At 38.0% G+C, this 19,016-nt stretch overlaps 1 protein-coding gene across 4 annotated transcripts in view; it reads right to left on the reverse strand.

Annotated features, from left to right (window-relative positions):
• Positions 1 to 18,721, reverse strand: part of LOC123877334 (catenin delta-2) — an 81,293-nt gene extending 62,572 nt beyond the window's left edge. For 3 of the 4 annotated variants that reach the window (XM_045923992.1, XM_045923990.1, XM_045923993.1), the window contains exons 1-2: positions 18,270 to 18,721; positions 10,809 to 10,980 (exon numbers count right to left, since the gene is read on the reverse strand). In XM_045923992.1, the coding sequence (XP_045779948.1) occupies positions 10,809 to 10,849 (41 nt within the window). In that variant the 5' untranslated portion in view covers positions 10,850 to 10,980; positions 18,270 to 18,721. The remainder of the gene's footprint in view (positions 1 to 10,808; positions 10,981 to 18,269) is intronic. The other variant, XM_045923991.1, reaches the window with a different exon arrangement.
• Positions 18,722 to 19,016: the final 295 nt, after the last annotated feature.

Genomic DNA, 19,016 nt, shown 5'->3' on the forward strand with positions numbered 1-19,016 from the left:
TAAGCAAATGCAAGAAATAGTGTAAGTATTATTTTAGGTTTAGGTTTTTGACGGTCTCCCAGGCGCAGTGGCCATTTCTAAATTTCTGGTCTGGTGGGAGGCTTGGGGTCATGGCTAGTTATATGGTTAGTATGGCCCTACCGGCCAAGAAATTAGACTGCACTATTACCACTAGGAGAGATTAAAGTCAAGGGCTAACTTGTATAAAAAAAGGCTTAGATCCTAAAACCAACCTCCGCCTCTTTGGCTACGGCCATGATCAAAATCGAGTGGGTTTCGGCTACGCAGGTATTATTCTACGCATTGTCGCACAAGGAAAATATGTATTCTTTCTACTGGACATAACGTCAGCGTTTGGTTTCGCAAGCCAGCCCGGCTGAATTTGTAAAAAACCGGCCAAGTGCGAGTCAGACTCACGCACCGAGGGTTCCGTATTCGGGTATTTTTTTTCGACATTTTACACAAGAAATCAAAACTGTTATGCATTAAAAAAAATATGCATAAAAATAAATAAAAATCTGTCTTAGAATGTACTGGTAAAGTCCTTTCATATAATAACCCACTTGATTTAATATTTAGTTACTTTGAAAATTGAAAATACTAATATTTGTTCATGAACACATGACAGACGAAGAGACGGACAGACGGACAGATGGACAGACAGACAGACGAACAGACGGAAAGACAGACAGACGGACAGACAGACAGACAGCGAATTGATCCTATTTCCTTTTTGCTTTTGAGGTACGGAACCCTAAAAATATTTAGTTTTATTTGCCCCATATTTTATTTTCATAATTACGGGTTTCTGTATCCTGAAATACCAACCAGTAACCAGTAAAATACGGGGCCTCTGGCAACCCTACTCGGAAATCACTGTCAAATTCAAGTTAATGTCAAGTATTTTGTTTTCGATTACAGAAAGCTGCATCAATCATTATTAAAATATTTTATTTGTTGTGATTGGCTGAATTTTTGAGTTTCAGCCAATAAACAGACTGTTTGCCAATTAAACGTCATAACAATATAAATGCCAGAAAGTTTAACCAAATAAAACAAACTCAATGAGAACTTAGTGAGAATGCAAACGGCACACAATTTATAATACATATTATGTTAGTCGTATATAATAGATATTATAGTAGTCATTCACTTTGGTAATAGTCAGATTGTCATCAGTAAAATTGATATTGGTTGATGTATCGTAAATTATTGTTTCGGTGACAAATATTTTTATAATCTATTTATCTTTGAACAGAATGGAATAGAATGAAATGGAATGGAATACAATGATAAATTTTTATTCCTGTAAACTTTTAGGTAAACTTCAAAGTGTTTTTGAATGGTCAGAAAAATTTACCACTGGTTCGGAATGCCGTTCCTACGTTTCTAGGGTTTCGTAACTCAAAACGAAAAACAGAACTCTTATAGGATCACTTTGTTGTCTATCTCTCTGTCTGTCGAGTGTGTCAAGAAAACCTCTAGGGTACTTCCCGTTGACTCAAAACCATGAAATTTGGCAGGTAACCTAACTGCGTAATTTTGGCTAGTTTTTTTAATCGATAAAGAAAGTTTGCGACATTGTTCAATAAAAAATTTGGATTCCAACTCCTCAATCCTGATGTTGCAGGGGACCTGACTACTAAAGCTAATGGGATTTAAAAAGTGTCGATTATTAATTGATATTGAAGGTATCTATACCAAGTAAATACTTTGTCGTTGACCTCAACCCTGATGCTGTAAGAAATTGCATTCCTAAATCCTGGTGATCCCTCGGGATTTGAAAAGCATCATCCGTTTAAATGTTCTTACGTGATACAGAAACAAGTTGCATCCCGGGGACGGGCTATTACGGAGAGGCAACTTTTGTTCTGGGAAATGAAAGGATCGGGATTTTTAAAAACCTAAATCCACGCGAGCAAAGCTGTGGGCATTAGCTAGTTGTAAATATATTTAAAAGCTACTATAAGATAATAAATAAGGTACTTATTTCCTTATATTTTTATTGTATGGCAGCGCACGGTTTTAAATTATAAATTGCACGTCCTGTCCTTTTCTGTAATACATTTTTTTCTCAATATCTATCGCTTTATCTCATAGCAAGAGTCCGTAAGACATAATACAGTGAATATAGGCAAAATATACAATTTTTGCAGTTTCCACGTCAGTACCTGTCGAATTTTTCTAACAGTGTAAGCAGCAGAGTTGAGTTTACCATCAAGTGTTGATATGTGGGTGTTCCATAGAAGCTTTGCATCTAACGTTATACCGAGAAACACGGGGTTCTCCTTTATTTTCAACATATGATTATTAATCAATGAATTTATGTCATTTAAGGTCCTGGTATTGGGCAGTGTGAATTGAACACACTTAGATTTCTTTGCATTTGGAATTGATTTGGAAGTAAATTGTTAGCAATAAATCAGAGAGTGACCTGTGATATGTATACATATCACAGGTCACTCTCTGATTGACAGGTGTAGACAGGTGTAGTATACATTGTCAAAAATTATAATATTAAAGCTGTGCGTATTGCGTGAGGAATTGCGTATTGCGTGAGGAATAGGTGCAACTTGCAGGGTTTGATGCATGCGCTATTGCCAGCAAACATGAGACATATTTTTATCTACAGGCAACGTCTGAGTAGGTAACGCATACGTCTAACGCAAGTTGAAATGGACCAGTGTATTTAGTTAGACCTATCGACAAGTTTAGAGTCGGGTGTAGTTTAAATGTGGCCCGTGTGTTTAGACCAGTTTAGACTGTCAGTTTCCGCCCCCCGTCACCGTCGGGGGTTGGTCGTCCCCCGCACCTCACCACCCCTCTTGCAGAAATCGAGACAGCACGAAATTTTCAAGATTTCTGGGTGTAATTTCTGGTTTTCGTAGTTCCAACATAATTATAACAATATAAAATATATAACGATAATTTGTTTACTGCATGATATTCATTAAATTTTCTAGGTCTGTGGTTTTTCCAAATTTCATTAAATTGCTCCGTTGTCTAGAAAAACGAGCACAAAGTTGGGCCTTTTTTTAAAGAAAAATACAAATCTTTGAGCCCCTGTAATTTTAAAACTACATATTTTTAGAAAAATCTAAAACACCACAGACACAGATATTAGTTTCTAGACTATGTCTGCAAAATTTCATGGACTTTGGTTGCTTAATATTCAAATGAAATGGGAACTACGATTGTATGGAGTAAGTGACGGAGAGAGCCCTGTTAAGACGATCGCAGTCGGGTTTTAGTTTTCAACTTTATCTTGTTGAAAAGCACAACATTTAGCTGAGTCAGGCCTCTTCGTTGGCACATATACACACTGTTTAAGTTAGATTTTAAGGCGTTATTTTTGTGAATGTTCATTGTGTTTAATATGTGTTGGATCAGCAAATACATCTAATTCTATTCTAGACGATAAATTAAAAACTCTATCGTAAATATCAATTACGAGAGAAATCATAAAAAGGATGGTTGGAAAATGGAAGTTAATCATGCATCTAAGTACTCGCAATTAGGGTGCCTTGATTATGTAAAACTGTCATTAAAATAATATCAACAATCTCTCTGGCCAAACCCCTTCCATGTTAACGCGTCTCTATCTTAATACTGCGTTATCATCATTACCATCATATTATTTTGTAACAGGCACTCGACTTTTACAACTAAACTGTTGATTCTGTTTTTAGGGTTCCGTAGCCAATTGGCGAAAAACGGAACCCTTATGGATTCTTTATGTCTGTCTGTCCGTCCGTATGTCACAGCCACTTTTTTCCGAAACTATAAGAACTATACTGTTGAAATTTGGTAAGTAGATAGGTATATTCTGTGAACCGCATTAAGATTTTCACACAAAAATACAGAAAAAACAATAAATTTTGGGGGTTCCCTATACTTAGAACTGAAACTCAAAATTTTTTTTTCATGAATCCCATACAGTAAGATATTACCATGCAAACTTCCACCGAAAATTGGTTTTGCATGATAGATTTATCGTGCAAAAAGTCGGGATTTTAACAGAAATTTTTACTTTTTCCAAATTTTTACTGAGGATATTAAAATTTTATCCGTAAGAAGTACCTAAAATAGTTTATTTAAGTTTAAATATAGTTTGTTCTGTTTGGCGCAGTGGCCTTCTAGGCTTCTACGTAAGTAGTGGGATCGATTTACCATCGTCTATGGGTAATTCGATGCATAAGAATAGACCAACTACCCTTTTAAGCACATAATTTTTTCAATGTATTGACCGGGTACTAGCTATTTTAACCAAAATATAAGCTGTTTGCACACATCATACACAACAAGTGTAAATTAAAAATTTATAACACCCCCGACGATCCAAAGTATCTGAGTTTTCCAAAACATCATTTTCAAATAAATAATTATGTATTTAGGCAACGTCCATCTTGACAGCTTGACATTTGTCAATTGTCATATTATGAACCTAACGGTTATCTAACCTTCTTTTCTACAAGAAAACTAGAAAAGAGCTGATAACTCTTAAACAGCTGAACCAATTTTTTTGGATTATAGCTAAGAACACTCTCGATCAAGCCACCTTTCAAACAAAAAAAAGTAAATTAAAATCGGTTCATTCGTTTAGTCGCTACGATGCCACAGACAGATACACAGATACACAGACACACAGATACACAGATACACACGTCAAACTTATAACACCCCTCTTTTTGGGTCGGGGGTTAAAAAATATTAAGAAGTGAGCAATTAAGTCGACAGTTACGTAAGGAAAATTGTCTAGTGCAAGAAAGAATATGAAGGCAACAACCCAGACACGGCTAAAGCAAAAGGAAGGCTGGCTCATGCTTATGACATCTTGCACTGAGCATTTTTGTGTATTTCTGCACTACATTATGGAAGAGACGGGCGCAACATCTCATTATTACATACCTACCTTATGTACTCAAGTCTCGTTTCAAGAAAGTAAAAAATCGCAGCAGCAAAAATAGCAGTTGCAGCTGTTATTCTAGGTAGTGTCTCCATCCTACTCCATACACAGCCGTGAGCCAAATTCCAGAAGCACAAATAGACACGCTTCCTCAACCTGTCTTTAAGTTGAGGCAGCGTCCATGCAAACCACGTCCACTTGTTTCAGTACAGAGGAGTATATCCTACTAATATTATAAACGCGAAAGTTTGTAAGTATGTATGGATGTATGTTATTATTTCAAGCAAAAACTACTGGACGGATTGGCTGTTTGGAATGGAGATAGATTATACCCTGGATTAACACATAGGCTACTTTTTATCCCGGAAAATCAATGAGTTCCCACTGGATTTTAAAAACCTATATCCACGGGAACGAAGTGGCGCGCATCCAGTAAGCATGAAGTTTCCTGACGATGTATTCCTTTAATGAACAGTTAGAGATGCGCACCGGGATCGAACCCCGTACACCTCGAACAGGTATCCGACATCTTAACCATGAAGGTATCACCACTTTTGTAGTTAATATTAGTTATTACAAAATATATGAAAAACCTCCATACATATTTTAGTTTTTAGAGGCTAGTAGATGCCTCTGTTTCTGCTTTGTGTGGAGTAGAAGAATAATGTCAATTTTTATATCGCCGTTTAAAATAACATCGCTTTCTTTGCCCAGATGAGTCGTCTCGGTTAACGTTAACACAGTTAACTAACAGAGGACGCCCATTTCTTAATGGATTAAAACCTCTTACTGCGATAAAGCTCAGTTTAAATGATGATATTTAAACATTAAGCGTAAAATTTTCGCGAATAATTGAGGGAAGTTTGTGAAATTTCGCAGTTTTGAACATCATAGAGCGTTTCGTACGAATGCTACTGCCACGACACAGTTTCCACTTTTGCTGTGTCATCGCTTACAGTTTGTTTTTGAGTGCATGAATAGTTTATTCAATTATTTTTCATATATCTTTTCCACTGTCACCAGAATAATGAAATTCATACTTTAATTACGACATACAAGTTTATCGTTGTATTGTGTAGCACTATTGTAGCATTAATTCTATTTTTTATTACGTGGCACTCGGTAATAGTCCATAAAAACGGTTTTTGTATTAAGTTCTTCGAATCAACAAAATATACCGACCATCAGCGGTAGGAAGGTAAACTGCATTTCGCTGCTAATTCAATAGTTCGAGACTTAAATGGAAATCGGCTAACGATTGCACGAGGAACATCTTAGAACGGAAAATCACAACTTTTGAATTAGAACCAGTTAAAATCATGTTTTTTTTTTCAATTTCCATACTTCTTAGTCTGTAATGATCTACGAGTAATAAATACATCATAGTATCATAGCAAAGATGTAGCTTAGCATAACAGTTCACGACAGTAATTATAGTGCCTGACAGGTTGTGAAATGGCAAACGGGGTGTGGTCGCCCCGCACAACCGCACATCCCCCGCGCTAACCCGCTGCGGGTGAACGCGGGTGACCTCAGCAGACAGACAGACAGACACACTTTCGCATTTATAATATTAAGTATGGATAACAATCGGTTGAGGATCAAACCGAGAGTTCCCTCTCTCTATAGTTCACTCAGATTCTGTGGTCTGTCTGATGTATGAGCAATACATCATATTATTATCATAGCATAGGTGTAGCGTAGCATGCACTGTGATATAGGTGTGCTCAAATAGGTGATAGGTCAATGGAACACCGGCTATCTACGCCTCAGTTATTGTGTATACTTGTGGTAAATGGTAAATAGGTAGCTAGTGTATGTGTGTGTACAGTTGATTCATTGTTGTCGGACTCGCTTGTGGTTTACTGGCAAAGTAGTTAGAATGGAAGAAACAAATAGTAAAGGGGAGTTTTGACAGCGACCGAAATGTTAAACTATAATTTATTAGAGGATTAAAATTTCGTATTCTGTATTTAAATTCATCCAAGAGTCGTGATAGCCTAGTGGATAAGACATCCGCCTCCTACTCGGGAGGTCGCGGGTTCGATTTTGAGTACGCACCTCTAACTTTTCGTAGTTATGTGCGTTTTAAGTAATTAAAATTATGTATCACTTGCTTTAACGGTGAAGGAAAACATCGTGAGGAAACTTGCTGTAAGTTCTCCATAATATTCTCAAAGGTGTTTGAAGTCTGCCAATTCGCACTGAGTCAGCGTGGCAGATAATGGCCAATCTCTTCTCAGGACACCTGTGCTCAGTTTAGTGGCCCTTTGATGGGTTGATCATGATGATAAAATCCATACTAACACTATAAATTCGAAAGTATGTCTGTGTGTCTGTCTGCTAGCTTTTCGCGGACCATCCGTAACTATAATCGATTTTGGCAAAAGGTACAGAGATATACCTATGTATTGCATATCGAGCAGGGATATAGGCTGCTTTTATCCCTGAAAATCAAAGAGTTCCCACGGGATTATTAAAGTTATTCAAGAGGCGGATCAACAATTTTCTTAAAAGCCGGCAATGTACTGACGGTTCCTCTGGTGCTGTTTATGTTCATGGGCGGCGGTAATCTCTTCACGTCAGGTGACCTGCTTGCTCATTTGCTCACTATTCATTTATTTTTTTAAACGATTTTCGTGTACAGAACCCCAAAAAGTATTTTAATCAAAAGTGTTATTGTTTATAAGCTCCTAAACTATAAAGTTACTGCAAAAGAAGATACCTTACAGGTAATTAGAAATCTTTTCACGAAGCAATAATGTGTACTTAGCCTAGCATTGTTCGCGCGGTACGCAGCCTGATCCTAGTTAAGGTAGTGTTAACAGGGGACGGAGTAGGCCCCTGCACAGACTCATTGTTCGTGTACACTAGGATTAACTATCTTGCATTTATATGAGGCTTTGTTTTTTATTATTAGCTAGCTCATGCCTGCGACTTCGCCCACGTGACCTACACTTTCAACCCCCTATTTTACCCTCTGAGCCCTAATTCGCACGAGCGTTAAAAAGCATTGCATTAAAACCCGGCGTTGCGCAGAAAATACAAAGTGCGCGTTAAAAAAGCGTTGACGTGTGAACAGATACTTGGGAATGCATTTATTTTGTTCTATTTGAACGCGTTTTACGGACGTTAAAAAGCTCTCGTGCGAATGAGGCCTTAGGGATTTTTTCAAAAATCTTTTCATAGCGGATGTCTACGCCATAATAGCTATCTGCATGCCTTTCAGCCCGATCCGTCCAGTAGTTTGATAGTTGAGTAGTTCATTGAGTAGCTCATTCTGTGAGGAGACCCGGGTTAGCTTAGTGGACCGGTGATGGGTTGAATGGTGAATAAATTAATTCTGAATTGATCGCCACATTTACATTGGGTAAGTTACGGACTCAAAACTGATAAATTAGCACTTATGTTATGTATCAAGTCAGTACAGCATTCTAACATTGAGTCGATTGCTGAATAGTTAACTTTAACCGACTGACGATAAAACCGACAGTTACTGACTCTAGAGTGAGGGAACTCTCGGTTTGAACCTGAGTCGACGATATGTCAAATATTAGGCTATGGTGATGTGAAATCATAGAAAAATAGAGCTATAATGTGCCTATCTGCGTCAAATGTACTAACATTTGAGCACCATATTTTGACGCCTACCAGGGACGCCGATACCTCGACGTTTTGTTAGAAGTTCCCTAACTGTCGTGAACTGTGCTGACTCTATGTGAATCTGCTTGAAGACAAAAGTTTGAATATTTGGCGTATATCTATACTATCTATAATGTTTTCTAAGGTTAGTCAAGTCAAATAGTAAATCAAATAGAAATCTGAAAATCATATTATTATCTATTCAAGTGAATAGGGTATCTAGCTCAACAAAGGATAATTCCAAAGATATTCGTGTAACATCTGAATTCAGGCGATAGGTAATTCGTAGATCAGACAGAATGAATACACCGCGCCCCATTCAATACCGCTACGGGCCTGGATTCACACTTCATTGTGGGAAAATCGAGTAATGATATTAAAGTATCATGTATCAAGCTTTAGAAATATTTTCTATATAGGATTCCCATTTCATATTAATTTTTCGGTCAAAAAAGCGGTGATAGCCCAGTGGTTAAGATGTCCCCCTTCTTTTCGGGAGGTCGGGGGTTCGATCCTGGGCACGCACATCTAACTTTTCGAAGTTATGTGCGTTTTAAGCAATTAAATATCACTTGCTTCAACGGTGAAGGAAAACATCGTGAGGAAACCTGCATGCTTGAGAGTTCTCGATAATAGTCTCAAAAGTGTGTGAAGTCTGCCAATCCGCACTGGGCCAGCATGGCAGACTATGGCCTAAAGTTAAACCCTCCTCATGCATTCTGAGAGGAAACCCAATTCTCAGTAGTGGGCCAACAAAGGGTTGATCATGATGATGATGATGATGATGATTCATTTTTCGTGACAAATCTTTCAACTATTTTCAACGCATCACTACTTCATTACTAATATTATAAACTGCCTGATACCCGCGATTTCCGCGTGGATTTAGGTTTTTAAAAATCTCGTGGGAACTTTTTGACTTTCCAAGATACTCGTAATTCCAAAAAGTAACCTATTTCATTCTGTCTCCACTTTACCTAGATATACACATGCAAATTGTCACGTCGATCCGTTGTGATGGGATTGAATAACAACGCAACAAACAAACACACTTTCGCATTTATAATATGGGTAGTGATGCTATATTGTTTGTTGGTTTGTCCTTCAATCACGTCGCAATGGAACAACGGATCGCCGTGATTTCTAGCATGAATGTTAAAGACCTGAAAATTGACATAGGCTACTTTACTCGTATACCCCAGAAAATCAAAGAGGTCTCATGGGATTTTAACCTAAATTGATTGGAAGTGGGACGAATCGTGTTTATTTATATGTACATACATCTATACTTCTATTTTAATATTGTAAAGAGGTAAAGTTTGTAAGTTTGTTTTTAGGGAGTAATCTCTATAATAATACTGAACCGATTTTGAAAATTCTTTCACCAGTAGAGAGCTACATTATTCCTGAGTAAATATTTTATTTTAAATTAGAGATCCTTGCGAAAATTTTAATAAGCTACCCGTGCGAAGCCGGAGCGGGTCGCTAGCATAGTATATGTAGTAGAGTGTAGACACTTGGTAGACACGTCATTATGTATGATCTGATCACTTGATCAGTATTCAGTGATTATGATTAACATTAAAACAATCTAGACGCATCCTTGACCGAAAATGAAAAATCGAAAAAAACAACAAACACTGCAAACTATTTTTAGCTCACATCTGTCTACGGCAAGAGCCAGGCAGGTCAACGGTAGTTCTTGTGCCACTTTAGGTCACAGACTAAGGAAAATGAAAAGACAATAAACATGCCTGAAAAAAGTTTTTAAGGCAAGAAGCAGATTAGGTATCACACCATCTTGAGCAATGGTGTGAATTATTTGTCTATCATAATATTTTTCTCTTTTCTCTCCTTTATTTAGTTATTCCCTTTAAATAAAATATGTTAATATTTATCCATTTTAAAAAAAGTTAAAAAAAACAATTAAGTACAGATTTTTTTTAATTCAACCGAATTGCTATGTTTCATTTCTGTTGTAAGCATTTTTTTTAAATTTGATTGTACTTTAATGAGTAATGGGACTGAATCTATACCATATTAAACAGAAAGTGTTGCTGTCTGTCTGTCTGTCTGTCTCCTAGCTAATGTATCGAGTGGGATGTCATATGAAAGAAGAGAAAGTTTTGAGTTCATACATATATACAATACAATATTAAAATATACCAAGTGACAAAAACATATTTTTGCTACTATATTTCAGCGTATATTAAGAGGATTGGATTATTGAACTTTTTTTTTATTTGTCTTGTAAACTTACCGATACAGTGTTCCCGAGTGGATTTTCTTCACGCCGTCCATGTCTGTAGCCTTGTGATCATGTCTAAACTGACTCTAGTTTATAGCTCAACAGCTAAATGGGTGGGTATTAAATAGGCAAAGTCATTATGTTCTGTTGGTTAACTACACTGTGGTCAAATTGAGTGCGACACCTGGAACAATAAAAATAAATTACGTTAATTATTTATTTTCGGACTCGTTAACAAACAAATGGGGTTTTTATAGTATCTGTGACAAGAAAACTGTGTTTTTAACATTCCAAGCGTATGTTTACTTTTACCAACAAGTAGTTAGCAACCCATCGCCGGCCTACTACTGAGAATGGGCTCAAAATACAAAATAGTAAAGACAGAGGTCTCTTCACAGAATGAGAAAGGGTTTGGGCTCTACTACGCTGGAAAAGTGAGGATGGGCAGACTTCACACACCTTTGAAAACATTATACTTTTCTCACATTCTGAGAGGCCCGTTCACAGTAGTTAGCCGACGATGGGTTGATGGTGATGGTGCTGATTAGTAATAAAAGCTTTAATAGATGGTCTTATGGACCGAAATTCGCACCAACGTCTCTATACTCCAAGAACTCGGAATAAAACAACGGCTTTCGGCGTTAGTACAGAGTCGCATATTGAAATTCTTTGGACACGTCTCCCGGCGTGAGAGTAACTCCATCGAGCATCTTGTCGTGCAGGGCAAGGTGGAGGGCACCAGAGGGCGAGGAAGGTCGCCCATGCGATGGACCGACCAAATTAAGTCTGCTGTGGGTGGTCCCTTGCACGATTGGACCAGGCTGTCAGCCAGAAGGGAGAAGTGACGAATGCTCGTGAGGCGTATAACATCTGCACTCAAAGACGTTGCTTCGTGATGACCACGACCGCTCTGCCAAGAGTGATACGACGAAGAAGAAGATAGCTGAGATCGCAAAGCCACAACATGCTATGTGAGATAGGAACTCAACCATTATTTACCACTAGGTGATGCCCGCAGCTTCGCCCGCGTGGATTGGTCAGATCCCCTGCAGCATCAGGATTGAGGAGTTGGAATCCAAATTTTTTATAAAACAATATCGCAAAGTTCCTCTATCGATTAAAAAAGAAATGACGCAAATCGGTTCAGAAATCTCGGAGATTTTGGTGTACATAGGTAGAAAAACACAACTCCCTTTTTGAAAGTCGGTAAAAAAAGTAGCCTATGTTACTCCCTGGTCAATTCTCTACTTGTCTATGAAAATCCCGTCAAAATCGGTTCAGCCGTTCCGAAGATTAGCCTTTTCAAACAGACAGACAGACAGACAGCCAGACAGACAAAAATTTTAAAAACGTGTGATTCAGTTATGGTATCGTTCAAATAACCATATGAGCTTAATATAAGGTAGTTATTTCGAAATTACAGACAGACACTCCAATTTTATTTATTAGTGTAGATTAACACAAATTCAATGTAATCGGAACTAGGAATCCTGTACAGCTGCATACTACAGGTAATCGGTTAAGCTCGGCTTCTTGCAGGTAATGCTCGCAGTTTGTCAATTGTCATCCCTAATGCTTTGATGGTTCAGTGTCGCGGCGAGATAAATTGACGTATGAGTTCGATGCTTTCAACAACTATTGTAGGTTATGGTCATGATGTCATGAGAGTTTTAATTTAACACTTAGTGGCTGACTGCTTGACTGACATCGCAGAGCTCAAACTACTGGACGGATCGGGCTATGGCATGCACATAGCTATTAAATAACGTAGACATCCGCTAAGAATCTTTGAAAATTCAACCCCTAAGGCGTTAAAGTAGAAAGTAGGGTTTTTGTATGCGGACGAAGTCGTTGTCATAAGCTAGTTTACTTAATAAAAGTACATGGGACAATCACTTTGTGGCATAAAATGAATAATAAAGCATCACAGATGATTTCCCAATAGGATACCGAGTAGGTACCTACATTAAGTATTTGAAAGTTTATTTTTTCGACCGTCCTGTAGCAAAAAATATAATTTTTAACCGACTTCTAACCAAAAATATCTTGAGATTGATTTTTCTATAACTGTACAAGCTAGCCCATTTTTTTCATACGTATCTATACCATCGATATAAAATACTTAGTATCAAAGACATGGATTTACATTTACATCAATCCTATCTATCTAGAGTTGAGACATGACAAAGGCTACGTTTGTATTCCGAAAAATCAAAGAGTTCCCACAGGATTTTTATACTTAAATCTACGTGGACGAAGTCATCTTGTTGTTATATAATATCCTATGTAGGTTAGCTAATAAGTTGATTAAAGTCCACAACGTCGACGTAACACAGTTAATTTAGTCCTGACTTCATATTTCTACTGTTAATTGCGAGGGTAATTAAGCCCGCTCCGAATGCTGTGTGAATGCACCTAATGTCCACGGCAGCTTTGGCGACAAACATTCATTATATTTTTTATATTATATGCAACTTACATAAGGTTTTACTTGCATTATGTCTAAGCAACCTCGCTGACGCATGAATGAATGAATGAATATAGTTTTATAACACACCACAAAATTGTTAAATAAAACACACACGTGACGTAGTCGTGTGCGCAGTGTCCTGTGGTCTTGTAAGTGGGAAGTTCCTGCTTCGATTACCGGTAGAGACAATTCGGGACTTCATAACGCCTAAATTGTCTCTGGTCTGATGAGAGGCTTCGGCCGTGGCTAGTCAACACCCTACCGGTAAAGCTGTGCCGCCAAAGGATTTAGCGTTTCGGTACGATTCCGCGTAGCAGCGGCATATTGATGCAGTCTAAGATAGAAGCGGGCTAACTTGGAAGGAGTATGGCAGTTTTATTTAAACCCACACTCCTTTGATTTCTACACGGCATCGTACCGGAACGCTAAATCGCTTGGCGGCACGGCTTTGCCGGTAGGGTGGTAACTAGCCACAGCCGAAGCCTCCCACCAAACAGTCATAGAGTAACAATGTTCCTTGAGCTTTTGTACCATAGATCAAAGTATAAACTGGTAGTACTTAGAAGGTACATGTTTATTAGCTACCTACCTACCAAGTATTTTTCTTTGTAATAGAGATGTTTGTTTTGAAAACGAGTTAAGTAGGTAACTAGCCTGAAAGCAGATGTGACAAAAATGTAAGACTATTTTAAAAAGCTTCAAAATAAGCAAAAGAGTACATTTGGAGAATAAAGTAGGTCAATTTTTGTTACGAGACCGAGAGGAAATTAAATGTTTAAACTTAAAACACATGTACTTATGTCAGGAGGCGTCGAATTTTAATAATTAAATGGAGATGTAAATACAGTGTGAAATCCAGTGAAATTAATAAAGTGGCATATATGAAATGAGCACAATAATTGCATGCATTTTGACCGCTCGCATGCAGATCGCAGAGATCGCGCTGATAGCAAAACCAGTATCGTAAAGACTTGGACACATATAACGTGCAATAGCAACGTTTTTTACACGACTCCTAGAAGGAATGAATGAATGAATTTACTTTTATTGTACATCAGCAAATTATTACAGACAAGTGTAAACTAAAAATGTATAACACCCCCGACAAGTGAAGGTTACAGTAACTAGAAAAGAGCTGATAACTTTCAAACGGCTGAACCGATTTACTTAGATTATAGCTAAGAACACTCTCGATCAAGCCACCTTTCAAACAAAAAAAAAAAACGAATTAAAATCGGTTCATTAGTTTAGGAGCTACGGTGCCACAGACAGATATACAGATACACACAACAAACTTATAACACCCCTCTTTTTGGGTCGGGGGTTAAAAAACACATACAAAGCAAAACAAAGATATAGGCAGGCAGGTACAATTTGGCGGCCTTATCGCTAACTAGCGATCTCTTTCAGACAGCCAAAATTAATAATATGTAATGCTTTATGGAACTAGACCGGAGACTTTTCCGCGTGGATTTAGGTTTTTAAAAACTTGGCGTCAAGTCAACAAGAGGTAGAAACTAGAGAGCTTGCGACTGTCCATAGTGGCACTCCACTTTTATGCTACTAGGAAAGGTTTACTGACGACCCGATAATGCACGACAGACAACCACTATTGCGACTCAATTCATACCACAAAAAGGCGACAAATTATCCACTACCCACGGGACCCTAATTACTAATCCTCTGCCGTCCGTTTGCGGGCTGTATCTCGTGAACCGTAATAGGTAGAGGTAAAACAACAAATAATAAAAATTTCAAAATGGCCGCCACGAAAATCGAGAAAAATTCAAAAGTGTTATTTCTTGCACGAAACCATCGAAACACTTCGTGTTCGAGTCTGACTCGCACTTGGCCGGTTTTTTCCTATCGCCAACTGTCCTATCGCCCATCGCTACCGACATGGTTTGTATGTGTCTAAGCCTTAACTGCTGAAATTCCAACAGCTGTTCAACAGCTGAGACCTAGTGAGCGAAACCGGTAGGTTTTTCACTAGCCACGGCAGAATATTACTAGCAGATTTATTTCTTTGAAATATGTTTTAAATTTTTACCGTTGTGGTCTTATCAATGGTAGGTCCCGGGTTCGATTTACGACTGGGGAAATTTTATAATTTCTAAATTTCCTCTAGTCTAATCTGGCTTCGGCCTTAGCTAGTCACCACCCTACCGGTAAAACCGTGCCACCGATTTTACGTTGCAGTACAATGCCGTGTAGAAACCAATCATTGGGGAATGGGTTTTATAAAAAACGGCCATACCCCTTCTAGGTTAGCCCTCTTTCATCTTAGACTTCAGTGAAGGAAAACATCGTAAGGAAACCTGCATGCCTGAGAGTTCTCCATAATGTTGTTAAAGGTGTGTGAAGTCTGCTAATCCACATGTGGTAGACTATGGCCAAAACCCTTCTCATTCTGAGAGGAGTCCCGTGCTCTGTAGTGAGCCGGCAATGGGTTGATCATGACGATGATGATGATGAGTAAACGAACTTTGACGTTAACTCAAAGTCTCAACAGCCCCTTAGGTTCGTGAGCGTTAGGTAGTAGGCGAGGGAAAAATAAATCATTAGTATGGACTATGGACAGACAAATGATGTGATTTGAATTTTGATACCTCCATATAGTAACCTAAGTAACTCGGATACGATTTTTAACATGAAAACACACTCAGGGCACAGGTAAAAGAAATAAAATTAATAAAACGAAAAAGACGTGAATGCCTAAATTATGAATCACACTGCAAAAATGATTGGACGGATGCGCGCTGGGCGGAAAAAAAGAAACTGGTGAATGCCACAAGAGTTAGAGGGCAATATTTTTAGAAATAGGTAGGAAAGGCTATTTTTAAGCCCTAAATTTAACAGAACGTATGAAAGCGCGAATTAGAGATAGGACTCGTTAAAGGTGTGTCTTACTCGCGGCAGTGACGTACGCGCGTCGCGGCTGGAGAGAATATAGTGCAAGGCGCTGCCGCGACGCGCAGTTCCGCTGCAGTTCAGTTCGAGTGCGTGGGCACCTTAAGGAAGACGCAGGGCGTTGCGCCGTGCGTAGCGTGGTGCGGCCAAATGAAGTTCATCATCATCATCAACCAATATCCGTCCACAGCTGGACATAGGTCTCTTGTAGGGACTTCCGCACGCCACGGTCTTGCGCCGCCTGAATCCAGGCTCCCTTTGACTCGCTTTGATGTTGGTCCATCCACCTATTGGAGGGTCTCCCAATGCTGAACTTTCCGGTGTGAGGTCTCCATTCTAGCATTTGTAGACTCCCCACTAGGTGGATAGACATCAAATGAGTCATAGGGAGACAGTAAATTCAGGCAACATAAGACCATGGCATGTGGAAGTCCCTACAAGAGATGTCCAGCAGTGGACCTTTAACGACTACGACGACTACGATGATTGTGACAAATACCACAATAGTCTAACAAACAAGACTTATCCTACCCTTCTGTCCACTTTCTACACCACTGAGCTTTGAGACTTATTATATGCAGTAGTCAGTTAAGTAGTTATCATACATTTATTATATAAATTCATCTTTGTTTATTAGTCCTGAACTCCACAGAGGCAAGGCAGAAAAATAGATAAAGCACATTTTGATGAATAATTATTATGATTTTGTTGCCAGTTTTTGTAACAACAAGGGCAACATAATACATTGTAAAGTATGCCACTCTGATAGTACTTAATGATACACAATGTGTAATTTATAGGTTTTTAGAGTTCCGTACCTCAAAAGGAATAAGGGACTTATAGGATCACTTTGTTGTCTGTCTGTTTGTCTGTCAGTTTGTCTGTCTGTCTATCTGTCTGTCCGTCCGTCATGTCATTTTTTTTTGTTCTCTACATCTACTATCTATCTGCCATTGGCTTTCTAGCCATAATCAGACTTTGGGTAAGTGCGAGTTTAAAATTTATGTCTTGAAAGTACATACTTAAACATGACCCAAAGGGCATTCCAAATCTTAGGTTGTTTCTGAAACATTGAACAAAAATGTTTTGTGTAAGTAGATTGGATGATGACCACATAAGGATCCAATCCTTATGGTTTTGCTCTGTGTGGTTTAATGGTGGGGGTGGAACAAGATTGTGAAGTTCCTGAGCATACTCTCCAAAGTATATCTTTTAGAGACAGGTGATTAAAAGAAAAAAACTGTATACATTTATTACTAAGCTACTGCCAGGCTTGCATTGCAAAGTGACTTGTATGCCACCTATTGTACATTGATGGCACTATATCAGAAACCTCCCCATAAGTGTTAAGAACTGTACAAAATTCAACACAATCACGTAAACAATACGCAAACAACAACAAACAGATACATAAAAAAGAATGATAAACTTTAAAAAGTGCTTTGAATCATCAATATAATATACTAATGGTTCAGAATGCTGTTTATGTGATGTTCAAGGAAATAGTATCATACTTTTTAGTCAATCGACCTATTTTGTGCTAATCTATCTCTAATGACTTATGCCTGTTGTAGGTATTTTAGTTATGTATCAACATATAGTATATTTACTATCTATACTACCTAATGTTATAAATGAAACATTTATAAAATAGTTGCATATTCTTAACTTATGTAGTTCAGCTGTTGACTGTAGAGACTGTTATCGACCAATCCAGTGTGCAACAAAGTGACTATTCTACTAACTAATGTCTATCATTAGATAACTGATGTTAAGTAGAACTTTTCGAGACATTTGGTTTCCAAATACTTCTGGGTGGTTAAGAGGAAGGGCTACTGAGACACCAGCATGATGCATATTGCAATACCTTCCAATTCAGCACATAGAAATTGCATTTAAGGTGTTAGCATTCATTGTTTATCTTACATTTTTTAACACACAAAAGACGTAAGACAAGTCATTTCCACTAAAACAACTAGTAAGTAGGTAGATAATACTAAATGAACATAAGAATAACATGTTACAAAGGGCAGAGTATCATAAGGACGTCTATGTGTGATAAGCTTAGTTAATCTATAGGGGTCAATACTCACGTAGGACACGATATAAACGATACTTTGCACGTAAATAACACTGATTAGAACCGACCAAAAATGGCTTCAAACATCGAATTCCCACAGACTCCACCACACAACACTTTGCGCTCTAAATTGAACGGAACGTGGGATTAGTTTTTACGGCAACAGTTTCCCGTATGAATGCACTTTCCAACAGCTTTTACTATCACACGGCCCCTACTATACGCAAGTAGTACAAACGGCATGAAAAATACTTAGCGACTGACGTACGTACTCTACGCACAGGGAGCGGTCGGAATGCGATCACTGGTCTTCACAAACAGCTATTGAACCGTCCAATGCACTCATATAGCGTACAACAATGTCACTTGATTCAATCCATTTATGAAGATTTTATCACAATTCACTTTAAAAATTTATTACACGACAACGAAGCGAAATCTATCTATCGTTGCCCCTCCTCCCTTCACCGAGTTAATCATAGACAATATTCTTTTTCTGTGATGGCGTCTGACATTTTGGGAAAGCCTACTCTAGCCTACTAAAATCATTATGCTTAGAATTCTTCATAATAAATCAGTAGATTACTGTACGTTTAAAACATGTTTAAAAGGTTATCTCAGATAAAGTGCATTAAAATAAGAGCAATATTCTACCTAATAATTCATTTGTATATCATAAAAAATGTTTATAACTTAAGTTGATAGTGCAGATTTACCATTATTAAAAAACACAGTATTTCAAAAGCTTTTTTCAGCATAC

Source organism: Maniola jurtina, chromosome 23 (assembly GCF_905333055.1).
Source record: "Maniola jurtina chromosome 23, ilManJurt1.1, whole genome shotgun sequence".
Lineage (NCBI taxonomy): Eukaryota > Metazoa > Arthropoda > Insecta > Lepidoptera > Nymphalidae > Maniola > Maniola jurtina.